Source organism: Bufo gargarizans, chromosome 7, assembly GCF_014858855.1.
Source record: "Bufo gargarizans isolate SCDJY-AF-19 chromosome 7, ASM1485885v1, whole genome shotgun sequence".
In the NCBI taxonomy this organism is placed as follows: Eukaryota; Metazoa; Chordata; class Amphibia; order Anura; family Bufonidae; genus Bufo; species Bufo gargarizans.
The window spans coordinates 75,978,565-75,998,359 of record NC_058086.1 but is presented as its reverse complement, the minus strand read 5'-3'; the positions used below and the strand labels follow the sequence as shown (position 1 = coordinate 75,998,359).

Below are 19,795 nucleotides of genomic sequence, written 5' to 3'. Positions count from 1 at the left end.
CAACCCCCCAGATTAACACGGTTAAAAAAAAAAATGAAAACGGTGCCAAAAACTCCATTTTTGGCACTTTTTCATTTCAATCCGTTTTTTTCGGTAACAAACCAAGGGTTAACAACCAAACAAAAGTTAATATTTATTACCCTGATACTGCAGTTTACAGAAATGCCATATTTGTGGTCGTAAACTGCTGTATCAGTAAAAGGGAGGCCGCAAAAGGAAAGGACCGACATGGTTTCTGGAAGGCCGATTTTGATGGCCTTTTTTATTGACACCATGTCCCTTTTGAAGCCCCCCTGATGCCCCCCCTAGAGTAAAAACTCCCTAAAAGTGACCCCATCTAAGAAACTACACCCCTCAAGGTATTCAAAACTGATTATACAAACTTTATTAACCCTTTAGGTGTTCCTCAACAGTTAATGGCAAATGGAGATGAAATTTCAGAATCTCAATTTTTGGTAACCTTGCCTCACAAAAATGTAATATAGAGCAACCAAAAATCATATGTACCCTAAAAATAGTCCCCCAAATAATGCCACCTTATCCCATAGTTTCCAAAATGGGGTCACTTTTAGGGAGTTTCTACTCCAGGGGTGCATCAGGGGGGTTGAAACAGGACACGGTGTAAATAAACCGGTCCATAAAAATCAGCCCTCCAAAAACCAAACGGCGCACCTTTCCCTCTACGCCCCGCTGTGTGGCCGTACAGTAGTTTACGGCCACATATTGGGTGTTTCTGTAAACGGCAGAGTCAGGGCAATAAAGATACAGTCTTGTTTGGCTGTTAACCCTTGCTTTGTTAGTGGAAAAAATGGGTTAAAATGGAAAATTAGACAAAAAAATCTAATTCTCAAATTTCATCCCCATTTGTCAATAACTCTTGCGCAACACCTAAAGGGTTAACGACGTATATAAAATCTGTTTTGAATACCTTGAGGGGTGTACTTTCTTAGATGGGGTCACTTTTAGGGAGTTTCTACTCCAGGGGTGCATCAGGGGGCTTCAAATGGGACATGGTGTAAATAAACCAGTCCATAAAAATCAGCCTTCCAAAAACCATACGGCGCACCTTTCACTCTACGCCCCGCTGTGTGGCCGTACAGTAGTTTACGGCCACATATTGGGTGTTTCTGTAAACGGCAGAGTCAGGGCAATAAAGATACAGTCTTGTTTGGCTGTTAACCCTTGCTTTGTTAGTGGAAAAAATGGGTTAAAATGGAAAATTAGACAAAAAAATGAAATTCTCAAATTTCTTCCCCATTTGCCAATAACTCTTGTGCAACACCTAAAGGGTTAACGACGTATGTAAAATCGGTTTTGAATACCTTGAGGGGTGTAGTTTCTTAGATGGGGTCATTTTTGGGAGGTTTCTATTATCTAAGCCTCACAATATGACTTCAAACCTGAACTGGTCCATAAAAAGTGGGATTTTGAAGATTTCTGAAAAATTTCAAAATTTGCTTCTAAACTTCTAAGCCTTGTAACATCCCCAAAAAATAAAATATCATTCCCAAAATGCTACAAACATGAAGTAGACATATGGGGAATGTAAAGTCATCACAATTTTTGGGGGTATTACTATGTATTACAGAAGTAGAGAAACTGAAACTTTGAAATTTGCTAATTTTTGCAATTTTGGGGTAAATTAGGTATTTTGTGCAAAAAAAATTTTTTTGACTTCATTTTACCACTGTCATGAAGTACAATATGTGACGAAAAAACAATCTCAGAACGGCCTGGATAAGTCAAAGCGTTTTAAAGTTATGTGCACTTAAAGTGACACTGGTCAGATTTGCAAAAAATGGCCTGGTCCTTAAGGTGAAATAAGGCTGTGTCCCTATGGGGTTAAGATGGCGCATGCTATGTGCACTTGGGAGAGGTCTGTATGCCCTTTGCGATCATGTATGGGTTGCATAACAGGAAATATACTTTCCTTTTCTGCCTCCTGCACTGCTTTGGATTCACTGCTGTCTTCACACCTTCCAAGCACCATTGTAAGTAGCACCTGCCAATTATATATTAAATGGATTCTCAATTCAGGTGCCATTTATCATGTAGACAAAGTTAATACAAGTCACTTACTAATGTATTGATAGTCCATTTTGCCTCCTTTTCTGGCTTGATTGATTTGCCATCACATACACTGCCCATATCCAGGTGTTAAAACACCCTGCAATCCAGCAGTGGCTGTTTGAACACTATAGGATATATTTTTCCTGTAGTGTGCAAGCACAGCCACCGCTGCTGGATTGCAGGGTAGTCATACATGATAAATAGCCAGTACTTAAGGAGTTCTCACTTCAGCAAATGGCATTTAAGGCTCACAATAATCTATTATCATTCATACCTATTGAGGAAGTGGTGGTGAAAATGCATTGAGGTTGTATGGGGTCTACTATACTGCACAGTATGTCACAGCCTGGTCAGTATTTATATATTCTAATATAGCATATGCACGGTATAAAAATAACTATGTACTACTGCTGGGATTTCTCTAGCTTTCATTTAGTTATCACATATTCTAGTCTGGTATTTACAATGCCTGCCCAAAAATTCACTTGATCACACTTGGCTTTGATTTATAGCACGCTGTGACCGCTTTCACACGCTTATCTGTCCAGAGTTGCACTAACTTTTCCCCAAGATCTTGTATTTGTGATGGGAGACTTTGACCACTGTGCAAAGTCTTCTCCGCACACAAAGGAAAATCATTGGCAGGTGGCAGAAATATTTGTCAGTCTAGGAGGTGGTGGAAGGGAAGGTAAATGTTTGAAATGTTCTGCTGAGTGATCCTACTTACCAGCAGGGGCGTAGCTATAAGGGGTGCAGAGGTAGCAGTCGCTACCGGGCCCAGGAGCCTAAGGGGCCCAAAGACACTTGTGCTGCATAAGAAGACACACAAAGCACTGAGGGAAGGGGGGCCCAAGCTGAACTCTTGCACCGGGGCCCATGAGCCTTTAGCTACGCCCCTGCTTACCAGAGCAATTCCAGAATTGATGAGCATGTGTTCATTTACTTCCATTTTACTGAACCATATTTCTTCCTCTCCCAGATATGAAATTCTAACTCCGAATTCCATTCCCAAAGGCTTTATGGATGGGAAACAAGCATGTGTTCTAATGGTATGTGAAAATCTTCCTTTTTTTACAGCACAATTGTACTCAGATTATCATACTAGTATGAATTATATAGCAGGATGTATTTATAATGAATAGGGCCCCTTTGTAAAATAAGATGGGAGAGGCCACCACCACCCAGTGTGATAATTAAAACCTCAGTGTAAGGCTCTTGCACACAGACTGTATACAGAACCATTTACTAACAAAAAAAAAAAAACTGAAGGTACGCTGTGTGCATTCAATTTTCGTATTTCCTTTCCGCCAAATAGAACATGTCCTATTAAAAAAAAAAAAATGGATATGAGCGTATTTTTGTAATGTACCACTCTTGCTGTATTTTCGTATTTTGATTTGTTCTCATTTGTTTATGTATTTTTATATATGCACTTTACACCATTGAAGAGGTCCCGCTAGATTTAAACCCCTGCCCTCCCTTTGAGAGGCCAGGTGCTGATTATTTAGTAATTAGGCAAATTACTGTGACGCGGCTTCCTGTGCACTATATAAGGTGCCATGACCCCTTCAGTGATGGAAAGCCAGAAGAACCGCATATACGCGCAAAACGGCTGTCGCTTACTTGCTGCTGTATCTGCAACCCTTGCATCCCCCTCCTGCCATGGAATAAAGTTACCTGCCTATCATCGGTGGGTGCCGCTCGTTTTGTTCTCTTCTCCCTTGCATCATATATGCTCACTGCAGCTACAATCTGAGCACCTCCGTGAGGGACCACCCCTCGGCAGTCGCATCCTGATAATTTTAGGTTTGGTGTAGTGCCACTGGTTTTCTGCTCTACATTTCATATGAACTTTTTGAACTTTGCTCCTTACTGGTTCCGGTAGAGCACACAAGCAACCTACTCACATGGATCAAATTGGTTCTGTACCAAATATGATGGACAGTTCAGCAGAGTCTGTACCTAAACCGGGAGTAATGGAAGGCAGAGAGGGGGCAGATGCATACTTCTTGCAGTGCAACCAAAAAGATATTTACGAAATACTCAGCACAAAAGCTCTGGATGCAAAAGTGATACAAATGTGTGTGTATATATATCGATAGATAAATAGATAGATATCTCTCTATATAGAGAGAGATATAGAGAGAGATATAGAGCTATCTCTATATATATATATATATATATATATATATATATATATATATATATATATATATATATATATATATATATATATATATATATATATCTCTCTCTCTCTCTCTCTCTCTCTCTCTCTCTCTCTCTCTCTCTCTCTCTCTCTCTATATCTATATCTATATATATATATATATATATATATATATATATATATATCTCTCTCTCTATATCTCTCTCTCTCTATATCTCTCTCTCTCTATATATCTCTCTCTCTCTATATATCTATATCTCTCTATATATCTCTCTCTATCTATCTCTCTCTCTATATATCTATATCTCTCTATCTCTCTATCTATCTCTATCTCTCTCTATCTATCTATCTCTCTATCTATCTCTCTATCTATCTCTCTATCTATATCTCTCTCTATCTATCTCTCTATCTATCTCTCTATCTATCTCTCTATATCTATCTATCTATCTATCTATCTATCTCTCTCTATCTATCTCTCTCTCTATCTCTCAGCTCTTTTTTTTTTTTTTTAAACAAATCTTTATTTAAGATTATCTTCAGTATACAAAGTATAGATAAGGTGCTTATCATACTGTAAAAACATGAACAGTACAGCCATGGTCCAGCATTTACATATTAGGAATTCAGAATGAAGAAGATTACACGACATGAGAAAGGCACATGATGGCAGACAGGTTAAAATATGCATAATGACATAATACTAGCACAGAAGTTGAGATACAGGAGAGTATAAGGGTGAGACAGAACCGTCAATGCCACAGTTGACCGAAGTCACACTTAGTAATTGGGAATCAGGTTAGCTCTCCAACCACATCTTAGCACAAGTTACAGGTTATAATCATACAAGTAACGAAGGTCATAATTCTCGGAAGTACAACAACCATTAATCACTACTAGCAGGGCTAGCTACTGCCACGTGTGCTAAAGCATTTTGACTATTAGCCTGCCATTGCAGCCATGGGGCCCACATCCGTAGGTGTTTATCGTGGGACAGGGATTCCCAACTAGACATCTCCTCCAACATGCGAATCTCCTGAACTTTGTTAATCCAGTCTGTGATCATCAGAGTTTTATTGGTAAGCCAATGAACTGGAACCAGGAGTTTTGCCGCGGCTGAGGGGACAGTCGGCTCTCTTAAATCCTACCAGGAAAGCAAGAGTGCCAAGAGGTTTAAGAATTTTTAAGGAAATATCTCAGTTCCAAGACGACCCACTTTTTGTCACTGAATGGCATCGGATCCACCAGGAATTTTCCTTCACCAATATGGACACAGTGCTAAAACAAAATGAGAGAGAATACGCTAAAATAACAACTGAACTACAGTAAGCAAAGACAGTCTTGGCATCCCGCTATACTGACAGCCAATCGCAAGCCTTCCTGAAACGAATGGACAAAAAACTGACCATAATTCAAAGTAGCATAAAAGAAAATAAACGTGATAAGTTTTTACGACGCAGGCAAAATGTTCAACTGGGGTAACAGACAAGGATACACCCAAAAAGGAAGAGTGATTATTGGACATCAGATTCTGACTCTCGTGCCCATGATGATACAGACAACTCTTCTATGGACATGAGCCCTTTGACAGGGCACTAGAAGGGGAAGAGGGAATAGTAAGAAACGAAAACAAAAATATAGGGAAGCAAGGTTACAAACGCAAACGGGTATCCTGGAAACGATAGAGGAGGAACCTGCCAGTGAAGAGACTGGTGGTTAATTTGTCCGGGATCGAAATTGCCCCGGGACTGTGAACGGGTGCTCAATAAGGGCCTCAACTACAGTCTTACGGAACAGTTCGATCCAGTACAATTCGAGATGGACCTATTTAAAGCCACCAGAAAACTCAACCTCAAAAGAATATGAGAACCCTATAGCCCCTAAAATACCTCCCATCCACCTTGAAGGGGAACGACCCATGAGTATCGGCCCTTTAGGTTTCGGCATCAATGCTAACTTTAGCGATGAGGAAATTTCCTGCCTTGAGGCCCTGACAGATTCTGTGTTGAGGGATCAGGCACAGGATATTGAACGCTCTACGTTCACAGGGGGCATTCGCTCCACCTATTGTCCCCCCTTGCCTGTCGGCTCCAGCATTGACCTCTTTCAGCAAAGTGTTGGAAGAGGTTAAGGCTTTGCTATACCCCTGTGCTGAAAATAATCTCACAGATGTAGAGAAAAAAGCCTTAAAGTGGCTGAAAAATAGAGAGGATCTAGTGGTGAAGCTGGCGGACAAGGGGGTAATATAGTGATGTTGAGCAAGTCTTGTTTTTTTCGAAGCACTTTGGCAATTGGATGATAGACAAGTGTATGAGAAATTGTGTACGGATTCCACTTGGAAAATCCAAAATACCCTGCGCAGGTTTCTACATACATACGTAGAGAAAAATGTAGTATCACGCCAGCAGGCAGAGAAACTGCTTCCGACTTTTCCGAGACGCCCCCCTGGTATTCTTTGCCTAAAATACACAAGTCACTGACCCAGCCCCCTGGGAGACCTATTGTCTCCGGGACTGGGTCAGTGACCAAACCAGTGTCCAGGTACAAAGACTGGTTTTTGAGACCCATTGTTAAGATGATGCCCTCGCATCTGAGGGACACTTCGGACCTCCTCCGGTCACTGAGCGATATTCAGTGGCAGGAGGAGTTTCGACTCGTGTCCCTTGATGTGGAGAGTCTCTCTACCCGGATCCCTCAGGATAAGGGCATTGAGGCAGTGATGGAAGTCCTACAGAATACAGATAGAAGTGAGGACTTCAAGATGTTTATCACGGAAGGCCTGAAACTAATTCTCACAAACAATGCCTTTTATGTTTGGAGATTCCTGGTATAAACAAAGTCGGTACCGCGATAGGGACCCCAGTGGCATGTACTTTTGCCAATCTGTACCTGGCCCGCTTCGAAGATCGATTTACTTACCAGTTTGTGGGCAATAGAATCTAATTCCTGGATGTAGTGGTATCAGTGGTGGAGGGGGAGCTGGTGACGGAAGGTTTTCGCAAGCCAACCGCCGCCAACTCCCTTCTCCACTTCTCCAGCTATCACCCAAGCACAGTGAAACAATCGGTGCCTTATGGCCTATTCAGAACACTTGCACACATAAATACCACCTCAATGAGTTATGAAAAACAGGCGCAAGATCTGCGCGATAGGCTGAGACATAGAGGGTATCCCCCAGACTTGTTGAATCAAGCTATGAAAAAAGCGTCAGAAGTACATCAGACAGAACTATGGGAGGGTAAACCCTCAATAAAAGGGCCCCCACCCTTCGCTTTTTCCTTTAAATTCAGTCCTATGGCCGAGAAGATAAAACGGGTCATAAAGAAAAATTGGAGTATCCTAGTGAGGGACGATTCCCTAAAACAATTGAAAGATATGAAACCAGTGATAGCGTTTAGAAGATGCCATACTATACGCGATCAAGTGGTAACTAGCCATTTCAGAGAAAAACGTCTCACATGGCTGGCAGAACAGAGACTAAAAGGGAATAGGAGTTGCAGAAGCTGCTCCTTCTGCAGCTTCAATTCCCAATTACAAGTGATCTCTGTTGCAGGGATAGAACATAGGGTTTTTCCACTCATTACCTGCCGCAGCAAATCTGTGGTTTATATAATTTTATGTAGATGCGGACGCTTCTACATCGGAAAAACCATTCGCGGCTTATTTGAAAGATTCCGCGAACACCTAAATTCCTTAAAAACAGGAAAGGGTGTTCCGCGGTTAATAGAACATGTGAACAGGGCACATAGTGGAAATCCCAATGAGCTGACTTTTGTTGGCCTTGAAGTAGTTAACCGCACTGAAAGAGGTGGTGATAAAGGGAGCTTCTGAGAAGAGAAGCCATATGGATCCAACGCACGGATGCAATGGGTCCCCTGGGACTAAATGAAAAAATAGATATGAGCGTATTTTTGTAATGTACCACTCTTGCTGTATTTTCGTATTTTGATTTGTTCTCATTTGTTTATGTATTTTTTATATATGCACTTTACACCATTGAAGAGGTCCCGCTAGATTTAAACCCCTGCCCTCCCTTTGAGAGGCCAGGTGCTGATTATTTAGTAATTAGGCAAATTACTGTGATGACACGGCTTCCTGTGCACTATAAAAGGTGCCGTGACCCCTTCAGTGATGGAAAGCCAGAAGAAGCGCATATACACGCGAAACGGCTGTCGCTTACTTGCTGCTGTATCTGCAACCCTTGCACCCCCCTCCTGCCATGGAATAAAGTTACCTGCCTATCATCGGTGACTGCCACTCGTTTTGTTTTCTTCTCCCTTGTATCAGAACATGTCCTATTATTGTCCGCCTTACGGACAAGGATAGTACTGTTCTATTGGGGGATGTCATCAGTATTTTTTGCGGACCGCAAAATACATACGTTCGTGTGCAAGAGGCCTAAGGGCAATATTTAAAGGTATGCATAAAAGTGCCATGTATCGGAAAACCCACATCAAAGCAAAAAGCCAGCATATTATTTTCCACAAGGTACAATGTTCTTGCACCTCATTGGCCCTATAGCAAATGCTATGGCTGTAGTAGCACCCCTAGTGTATAGTATTACATTAAATAAACATGCAGTGAAGAATTCCAATGAACTAAATTCTGAAAAACATTTATAAACTAAAAATTGTGTAAGGGTACTTTCACACTAGCGTTGTTAGAATCTGGCAACAGAACTACCTGCTGGATCCAGCAAGCCGTATATAAACGGATCTTTTTTTTTTTTTGTATCAGTTCCATCCGGATTAACTGATCTGGTATTACATATATTTTTATTTTTTAAAGATCAAAAGCGAAAATAGCTCCTGCTATATCCCGGCGCATGCGCAGACCGGAAAAACCACTATGCTGCAGTATTTTCTCCGGCCAAAATTCTAGAATACTTGCCGGAAATGTATTAATGCTGGTTGTGGTACCAAGTGTTCTGGAAAAATGGATCCGGTTTTACTGGTCTGTGCATGTGCAGACCTTTTTAAAAACGCAAAATAAATAAATACTGGGTCCGTTTTTTCCAGATGATACCAGAGAGACTGATCCGGTATTTCAATACATTGGTCCGATGGATCCGCATCCGGAAAAAAATGCTCTGTTTGCATACGGATTTCCGGATCCAGCAGGCAGTTCCCGCAACGGAACTGCCTGCTGGAATCCTCTAACACAAGTGTAAAAGTACCCTTTGTTGGAATGATGAGCCCTACCAGGCAGTATGTCTGTCTGGTTTCATAGGGTTGATCCTGGTGAGAGCCTCTTTAAAGAGCAAGTGATAAATCTATTTAAGTACAGATGTCTTAATTACATTTAAGCCAGCACCTCATCTGCAGACAGCTGTTTTGGGGGTGATTGCCTCTCAATAGTGCAGAGAAAAGTACTTAATATTTAATATCTGGGTGGGTCTTGCCTCAAGGCCTATTTAAAGGGTTGAACGCTGACTTGTAGGATAGCTGCCTTACATCTGGTGGCATTAGAGGCTGAGCTTAAGAGCTCATTTGCATCCCTTTTCTTTCCAGAATTCCAGAGGAGCATGTATGGCCTATAAGTCTCCGCACACTGACTAAGGCGCAATTGTTAGATTGCTTCTTGTATAGACTGCAATGAGTTACCGTTGCAGCTGTTGGGAAATACAATATATACTGCTGTGGTAGCCATGATCCTTCTACAATGGACATCTCCCCTCTGTGTGGGATAGCTTTTCGGGGCCCCGAAGCACAGTGCTCCAGGGGAAAGCTGCTCAGGTGCCATGGTCACCGCTTCTCTGCCTTTTGGCTAAGATAAAGTGTAGTATCTGTTCAGTTCCTGTAGAGCTACGCTCCAGGCTGTACTCCAACCGTGGCTTGCCATTGTTGTCGACCGAAACGGAGAACCACACAGCAACCCTGGGTAGCGGAGCATGGGTGTTGGATCGAACACCTATGTGAAGTTACCTTTGAGCTCTGCTGGATCGAAGCCATGAGGCTGGGTTGTGTTGAACGCCTGAATTGGTAGTGCCCCAGGGGTGGTGCCCTGGGGTGCCTGAACTCACTGGGTCTTCCCTGTCCCACAGAGTGATGGCACACTTGCACATGCACATTTCTTTCTCACATTTTTAGTGCACACACCTCTATTAGCTCGGCTTCGGCCTTGAAATTACGAGGAATTTTCATAATTCCTGTCGAATGTTCGGGCCGTAAGGCACACATTCACTTTCATTTTTTATGTTCTGTGTGCACTTTTACATGTTTCTAGTGTTCACTAGGATTTTCAAGGTTGCGGTGCCCTTACGGGTACCCCCTCCTTGAGGTCTAAAGGGGGGGGGTTGGGGGTCTGTGTGTCCATATTGGTTCCTCACCCCCCCCCCCCGCCAAACCCCTTGGGCTCCAGACCGTGTTGAAGCTCCTGGCTAACGCCTTGGGTGGCAGCCTAGGCGAAAGCCGGGAGCATAGATGGGCATACCCTTGGGAGTCCAGACCGTGTTGAAGCTCCTGCCAAACCCCTTGAGAGTCCAGACCGTGTTGAAGCTCCTGGCTAACGCCTTGGGTGGCAGCCTAGGCGAAAGCCGGGAGCATAGATGGGCATACCCTTGGCTTCGGCTGAGGGTTGTCACTTGTCCCAGTCCCTTGCAGGAGCTTCGACCCTGGAGGGATTGGGAATGGTTTGTGGGGGGCCCTTCTCTTCGGAGAGGGTCTGCGATAGACCGCAACCTAGTGCATGATTTTTGTCATGATTTTGTTGCACGGGGTGAGAGCACGACTTTGGGCTTTCAATAATTTTTTATTTATTTATAAAAATCTGTTCTCATCAGTCCGGTTGAGCATAGCTCCTGGACTAAACTCTGCACATGGAGGAAGGACACGACATGCTGAGCCATGGGATTAGAGGAGAGCAGAGAACCACACAGTGGCCCACGAAGGGTGTACAGCATTAGGGCAGAAGTGTCCTGTGCAAGGTGGCCTGCGTTGCTGGATCAATGCCATTAGGTCGAGTTGTGTTGAAAGCCCAAAGTGCAAGTGCCCCAGGACTAGTGACCCTGGGGTGCCGGAACTCACTGGGGGTGGAATCCCACTGAGAGTTGGCACAGCACTTTCTTTCTCACAATTTTAGCACACACCTCTTTGCTCAGCTTCGGCCTTGACCAGACAAGGAATTTTTAGAATTCTGGTCGAATGTCCGTGCCGTAATGGCATACATTCACTTTATTTTTTGTATTCACTGTGTGCACTTTTACACGTTGTAGTGTTCACTAGGATTTTCAGGGTTGCGATGCCCTTACGGGTACCCTCTCCTTGAGGTCTAGGGGTGTGTGTGTGTGGCCATATTGGTTCCTCACACCCCTGCCAAACCCTGTGGGCTCTCCCTCCAGGGAGAGTCCAGACCTTGTTGAAGCTCCTGGCTGACGCCTTGGGTGGCAGCCTAGGCGAAAGCTGGGAGCATAGATGGGCGTAACCTTGGCTCCGGCTGAGGGTTTCAGTTTGTCCCAGTCCTTTGCATTAACTTCGGCCCCGGAGGGATAGAGAATGGTTTGTGGGGGGCCCTTCTCTTATGGAGAGGGCCTGCGATAGACCGTGACCTAGTCCACGCAAAACCAGCATTTCGCCTAAGCATGCGCAGTAGTTAAAGCGATGCCGTGCCAACAATGGGCATCGCAGTGCTCATGCTCTGGCCCGGTGAGGCAGTGCACAGTCGCGGGATCTCCGCCAGACCTTAGGATGAAGCAAGGGAATAGGAGATGCCTGCCCTCCTATTCCCTTCATCCTAAGGTCTGGCCGAGATCCTGCGACTGTGCACTGCCTCGCCGGGCCGGAGCATGCGCACTGCGATGCCCATTGTTGGCACGGCATTGCTTTAACTACTGTGCAGAGGCTGGGGCGTGGGGAGCAATTAAAAAAGGCAGGGCTGCCTGGGCACCAACACAATGAACGCTGCCCCTGGGCACTTGCGAGTGCTCATTTGCATATCAAAGTTCGTTTTTTCCAGCTTCTGCAAGTCTAAAGACAAAGGTACCATAACATTCATGTATAGGTGAGCTATAAGGCAATGTAAGCACTGTATAGGGCCATATGGAGGTGACAGACTCCCTTTTTAAGTTCTTGTTTCAGCTAAAACTGGTAGACAATGAAAATCTTATAAATAAATTTTTTCTTATGCCTCCTACTGCTCAGTATGCTAATACTGGGCATCGGAACGAAGAGGAGCAGACGGCAGGGTTTCTCAATAGGCGCCCCCTTCTCCCTTGCTGTAGCGCTGTCCAATCGCAGAGCGTCACAGCCAGGGAGTAAAAACCTCTCTGGCTGTGGTTCTACAGCAAGGGGGAAGAAGACTCCCATTGAGAAACCCTGGCGTCTCCTCCCTGTTCCGATGCTCAGTATTGGCATACTAAGCGGGAGAAATCCAGCGGGGCGTACGAGGCATATTTTAAAAAATCAAGCAGGCTGGCAGCATGCGGGTACCCCACAAGTACAGGTATATATCTCCCTTAATAAAATCACATGAAAGGTCCTCTTTAACGTGTTGCATTGAAAACTCATGTAAAGAGTACATTTCATAAAAGCTAGATTGTTGCAGAACATACAAAAAATATGAATAGTATTGGTAGTTTTTTCTTAGCGAGACTTTAACAAAGGCAGCAGGGAGTTGGTTTTGCACACTATATCAAGGGGGGGGGGGGGCCGCTATATCCTTGTTTATGTAAAATCTATATCTAAGACCTAAAGTATCAACCAACAAAGGGATGAAGTCACCTGGTCTTCCCATATTGGGTGTTGTGTGTTGATTTGTGTATAATGTTATTACAACAGTCACATTATTATGATGACTACCTTCTTTTGAGATCGGCAGTATGTAGCTCATGAAGGGAGTTATGAGCTGGCATGGGTATTATAAGGCTAGTTTGACACTAGCACAAACATCGTCCAACAGGCTGTTCCAGCAGAAGAGCACCCTGCTAGGGTTCATTGTATCTGGCATAGCTGGAAACTGCCGGAGCACTGCCAGACCCCATTGATTATAATTGTACTCGGCAGGGATCCAGCCTGGTTCTGGCACTGGTGCAGAGATTCATCCGGACAAGGACGCCTGCATGCACTCATGCTGGAAACAGGCTGGATCCCTGTTAAGTCCTATTGTGAACTCTGGCATGCTGTTCCTCTGCCAGAACATCCTGCTGGATGATTTTGGTGCTAGTGTGAAAATCTAAGATGTGCGATAAGCAATCTTCACACACCTCCCTTGTTAGTCATGGGGAAAAAGTGGAAATCTATCAGACTTGTAAAAAGGATAATTATTGACCTTTGGACCAATGATGGCAGTATTTCTGAAACTGCAGTTTGTGAATTGTGTGCTGCTGGGGTGCAAGTGTATCGTGAGTGGACTAATGGTACCATTGCAAATAAGCGATGTAGAAACTGCAGAGCACCACGTACCATTAATGTGAGAAGTGAACGTCTGCTACAAAGGGGCTCGAGGACAGAGCGGCACACTACAAAAATGAACTGGGGGGGCTACTAGGTTTCTCTACCAGAACAGTCCAGCAAACCCTACCGCATGTTGGGCTATGAAGCAGGCAGATAGTCACTGCTCGTCTGCTAACAAAGTTGCATCAGCACAAAAGGCTTACATTTTTGCAGCAGTATTGGATCTGCATAGATTGGTAAAGGGCTGCATTCCCTAATGAGTCATGTTTTCTGCTTCAAACGGACAGACGTTGGCATGTCAGGCTAAAAGATAACATACAACAAACCTCCTTCAGCCATTGCTGGAAGAACACAAGCTGGTGGTGACAACTTTATGGTCTGGGGTATGCTTTTATGGCTTTTTTGTTTTGTTCCTACTCATCCATGTGGAAGGCACTCCCCGGATTTGGGTATGAATCAATTCTTGCTGATCGTTTACACCCATGCATGCTGATTGTCTTGCCCAGGGAAGACCATGTGACATGTTACAAAGCTAGTAATGTCTGAGATTGGTTAAAACAGATTGGCCAAGACCTTAAAGTACTACCTGACTCCCTAATTCCCTAGACATGAACCCAATTGATCATCTGTGGGACCAGCTCAATTGTTGTTCACTCTATGGATCCTCCAGAAGCTGTGGAATGCAATGCGATCGGCATTGCTCCAGCTACTGATGACAATCTACCAGTACCTTATTTGAGTCACTACCAGCACAGGTAACCAAATATGCATGCTGGGAGTTGGAGTTCAGAAACAGCAGGGGTTCTAGAGGTTGTTGAGCCATGGTTTCTGCCACTAGCCTTACCCACAAGTGTTAATGGTAACCTTTCTTTAGTACAGCTGCAGAAAGTTGCAACCTAATTTTGATTGTTTTGCAGATAAAAGCCCTGGAGCTAGATTCCAACCTTTACCGTATCGGTCAAAGCAAAGTGTTTTTCAGAGCTGGCGTACTTGCTCATTTAGAAGAAGAACGTGATCTAAAAATTACAGATGTGATAATTGGTTTCCAAGCCTGGTGCAGAGGTTACATTGCAAGAAAGTAAGTGAAAGAATTGGATTAAATCCTGCAGTTATTGCATTGGCTGCTACGCCTAAAAGGCAGATCACGTTACTGCAGTTCTGTTTATTACAGGAGGGGTTAGAATGACAGAACACCTATATATAGATAACACAAGATCCACTATTCAGAATAGGTGATTGGCACATCTTATCTACTACCTCCTGCACAAGTTACTGAGTCCCTAGAAAACTCTCCCATGGAAATCAATGAGTTTCCTCCCTGTGTCCATTGGTTCTATATCATAGTAACAGTTTATAAGGCTGAACAAAATACATCTGTCCATCCAGTTCAGCCTGTTATCCTGCAGGTTTATCCAGAGGAAGGCAAAAACCTCTTGTGAGGTAGAAGCCAATTTTCCTCAATTTGGAGTCGGGAAGGATTCCCCCCCCCCCCCCCCCCCTCCCTAATCAGGCAATCAGAATAACCCATCCCTAGTAGCTATAGCCTGTAATATTACACCCCAGAAATGCATACAGGCCCCCTCTTGAACTCTTTAATGAACTCACCATGACAATCTCCTCAGGCAGTGAGTTCCATAGTCTCACTGCTGTTACCGTAAAGAATCCTCTTCTATATTTGTGTACAAACCTTCTTTCCTCCAGACGCAGAGGATGTCCTTGTCACAGTCCTGGGGATAAATGGATGATGGGAGAGATCTCTGTACTGACCCCTGATATATTTATACGTAGTTATTAGATCTCCCCTCAGTCTTTTTTCTAAAAATGAATAACCCTAATTTTAATCTTTCAGGGTACTGTAGTCCACCCATTCCAGTTATTACTTTAGTTGCCCTCCTCTGAACCCTCTCCAGCTCTGTCTGCCTTGTTCACAGGAGCCCGGAACTGTACACAGTACTCAATGTTTGGTCTGACTAGTGATTTGTAAAGTGGTAGGATTATGTTCTCATCACATGCATCTATGCCCTATTTGATGCAACACATCATCCTTTTGGCCTTGGCAGAAGCTGCCTGACACTGTTTTTTACAGCTTAGTTTGTGGTTCACCACAATTCCTAGGTCCTTTTCCATGTCAGTGTTGCCCAGTGTTTTACCATTTAGTATGTATGGGTGACTTGCATTATTCCTTCCCATGTGTATAACCTTACATTTTGTCATTGTTAAACCTCTTCTGCCCAAGCCTCCAATCTATCCAGATCCATCTGCAGCCGTATACTGTCCTTTTGTGTAAATTACTTTACACAGTTTAGGGTCATCTGCAAAAATTTATATTTTACTGTGCAAGCCTTCTACAAGATTAATATATTGAAGAGAATCAGACCTAATACTGACCCTTGTGATACCTCCCAACGTCAGAAAAGGGGGACACTGTGTGGCGCGCTTCACTTGCTACGGCAAAAAAAAATTCCGCTCTAGGTCATGCTTCTTACACTCTACCCCCCCCCCCCCCCCAAAAAAAATAAATAACTAAACACCTAATTCCCCCAGTCCCCTAAGTGCCCCCACATAGTAATTATTCTCCTTTTATGCCACTGCAGTATTTATGCCCAGATATGTGCCCCCTCACAGTAGCTACTGATATGTGACCCCTTTAAAAAAAAAACATTTTTTTTTTCTTTTCTTTTTTTTTTTAATTATAATATACACCTCATTCCTTAGCAGCAACAGGACACTCCAGCTTTCCTGGTCTGTGTAGGAGCAGAGGCTGTCTGCAGGCCCCACCCTCTGCACAGACCCACAGTGTGGCGCGCTGACGGGGGAGGAATGATGGAGAAGGGAGCTGACCGCTCTCTGCCTTATTACCGGCAGCTGTCTGTTTCCTATGGATGCAGGGATATCTGCCTGAGAGCGGGACATGCATCCCCTGTACCAGGACTGCAGGACAGCCACTGAAAACCAGGACTGTCCTGCTGGAGCTGGGACGGTTGGGAGGTATGCCATTTCCCTTGGTGACGGACTTAAAGCAGATAACTAAATCCCATTAACAGTTCAGGCAAGATAGCAAGCCCTATATTCATGTTCAGGTAATAAAATATTTACAATCTAAACATTATTTTAAAAAAAACTGGTTTCTGTTTAGGATAAAGTAGAGCCACTCTAGCAATATTGTGTACCCGATGCGCTACATAGTTGAGTAGGTATATAGCCATTGCTGTCATATGGTTGCAGCTCAAGTGTGTACCATGTAAAAAAAAGTTTCTACTTGGTATTTATTAAATAGTCTTTAATTATGCACAATAAGGTGTTTTAATAAGTCTCTTAATAATCTCTTAATGTGTGTACTGAGTTTTACCAAACCTGTTGGATTTTCAGAGCATTTGCCAAACGTCAGCAGCAGCTTACTGCAATGAAAGTAATTCAAAGGAATTGTGCAGCTTACTTAAAACTAAGGAATTGGCAGTGGTGGCGTTTGTTCACAAAGGTGAGTATCTTGGTTTGTTTTTCTACTACTGCATTTGAGGTGGGCTTCTAGTGGTTTTGCAGAAACTGGTCTTCAAGTGAACCCTAAACACAGAAAATGTACCTACATTCCCTGCTGTTCACTGTTTGCAGTAGGACAAAGGTAGTTGGTTCCTGAACACGCTGTAAACCGCCTTAGATCCAAATGGAGATGGAGATCAACAGGGGAGAACACCTATGTACACTGCTCCTAAATCTAGGTGTATGGTGTAAATATTTAGTATATATGTTCTTGTGTCTAGGTTAAGCCTCTATTACAAGCAAACAGATTTGACGAGGAATTGCATGCAAAAGAAGTGGAACTTCAAAAAGTGAAAGAGCTTCAAACTGTATCTGAACAGAAAGTTTTAGAGATGGAACACTTCCAAATGCAGGTAAAGTTTGTAAAAATTTGCATCCATAAAGTAAATTATGTTTAAGGATTTTCATGGCGAAATAAGAGTTTACATATTGTAATTAGAACGGTCATTTTTAGATGTCATTGCATAGGTGAGAGAATCTGACTATAGGACTGACAGCAGAGCAAATTCATGTAGATGTCCAGTGACGTAACAGCTGTGGCATTGTAGCTTTATTCAGAATGGGACCCTGTTCTTGGGACTAGTTATTCCCAGCAGTCACTACCTATCCCGTGGATAGATGAGAGAAGTGTTTTATGAGCAACCCATTTAACCTAACATTCTTGCTAAAAGGCAATGTTATGTGTTTATATTAAACGTATTTAATGGGCACCACTATTTGGTTTGTACAGCTCACTTTACTACAGTTATCTGCTTATCAGTACAGGCAGGATTGAAATTACAGATATAACATGTATAAATACCATAGGATCAATCATTCACAATAGGTAAGTCTACTCTACAGTCTCATTGTAAACTGAGTCTTGTATTTAACTTTTAGCATTCATGTTTTCTGGCCTTAGCTTCAACAAGAGAAAATTCAGCTGCAAGAACAATTACAAGCCGAAACTGAGCTTTGTGCAGAAGCAGAAGAAATGAGAGCTCGTTTAGCAGCTAAAAAACAGGAATTGGAGGAAATCTTGCATGACTTGGAGTCTCGGGTAGAAGAGGAGGAGGAGCGATGCCAGATTCTGCACGCAGAAAAGAAGAAAATGCAGCAGAATATTGGGGTAAATTCAAGGCATAGTAACCTTTTTAGTCACTGTACTTTTGCCCAATTTCATTTAAGAGTATGGTCTAAATAGCAAATTTCTAAATCATTAACTAAAAACTAAAACAAACATGCCTGCATCCACCTGGAAAAAACTAAGGTCATGGCCACTAGGGTCTCGCTTCCACCTAATCTGCAGTCTACTCCCTCTTGTCAGGAAATACATTTTTGAACAAAATAACTTGTGCCTTTTCAAGGTCATCTCTTTTGGACAGGAACCTATGCTAAATGCTACCACTTTTGGTGCAAACTGGCCTCTATTAAATTTAGGTAATGGAGGTTCCAGATGCATGCTGAGCCTACTCTATATTTTGTCTATTCTGGTGCTAATTGGCCTCTAATACAGGGAGAGCAGGCTACAGCTTTTTACTCTCATATAAATTATGTAGTGATTATGGCACTATTTTATGTTTTGGTATATTTTTGCAGAGTACTGTTGAATTGTTTGCCTGTGCATTTTCATACATTTCTAAAAAGGTAAACACAAGGTTATAAGGATGGATGGACTATGGTGAAAGTTCCAAGATTTCTGGCACCAGTTACACCAAAGAAACTGCTGTGCGCCAGATTTATTACTTTTTAAACAGGTTTTTGTGCCTCGTTGCACACTTTTCAGAAGGGCCATTTCGAAGTAGATAAAATGTGCTAAATTTGATGTTTTTCATTATTGTTGCAACATTCTGGTTTAAAGTCAACTGAGCAAGGATGGCATAAAGATGAGGAATGTGTCAACCATGTCTAATATGCACACATCTTTTGCTCTGTGTTAAATTGGCACATCTTCTGCTAGTGTGCTTTACATTTATGGCATCTTGATATTGGACTTTATTAATATGCTGTGTTTACTTTTGAAAGGATTTGATTTAATGTTGTCTAACTTGTGTAGGAACTGGAGGAACAGTTAGAGGAGGAAGAAGCTGCCAGACAGAAGCTTCAGTTAGAAAAAGTCACCATTGAAGCAAAACTTAAGAAGATGGAAGAGGATGTAATTGTCCTAGAAGATCAGGCCAGCAAACTAAGCAAGGTGAAAATATGAAACCAAATTGAGTACATTTTTTAACTGTTTGGAAATACCTGTGACAATATCTTAGCCTTAACATCTACTAGCTCAATGTCATGTTTTTGCCGCTGTTTTTAGGAAAGTACTTAATCCATATGTAGTGGAATTGCACTTGTTGGACATATTCAGGTTAATCTCTAGTGTTAGTAGGAGAGGTGATGCTGCCACTGTTTTGACCAGCTATTGTTAACCCCTACACTGCCGAGCCACTTTTCACCTTAAAATCTCAGGCCGATTTTTGCAAATCTGACGTGTCACTATGTGCTAAAAACTTTTGGAATGCTTTTACTTATCCAAGCTATTCTGAGATTTTCTCATGACACATTGTACTTCATGAAAAATGTCATTTATTTTTTTAGGCAGTTAGAAGGCTTAGAATTTTAGAAGCCATTTTTAAAATTTTCAACCATTTCCAAAATCACTT

At 42.8% G+C, this 19,795-nt stretch overlaps 1 protein-coding gene and 1 pseudogene across 2 annotated transcripts in view; both read left to right on the top strand.

Moving 5' to 3' along the window:
- The window catches only part of MYH9 (myosin heavy chain 9), a 304,187-nt gene that overhangs the window by 165,828 nt on the left and 118,564 nt on the right, over positions 1-19,795 (top strand). For both annotated transcript variants that reach the window (XM_044302210.1, XM_044302209.1), the window contains 6 exons: positions 3,050-3,119; positions 14,543-14,703; positions 16,995-17,103; positions 17,384-17,515; positions 18,064-18,270; positions 19,198-19,335. In XM_044302210.1, the coding sequence (XP_044158145.1) occupies positions 3,050-3,119; positions 14,543-14,703; positions 16,995-17,103; positions 17,384-17,515; positions 18,064-18,270; positions 19,198-19,335 (817 nt within the window). The remainder of the gene's footprint in view (positions 1-3,049; positions 3,120-14,542; positions 14,704-16,994; positions 17,104-17,383; positions 17,516-18,063; positions 18,271-19,197; positions 19,336-19,795) is intronic.
- LOC122944316 lies at positions 9,983-10,063 on the top strand (annotated as a pseudogene).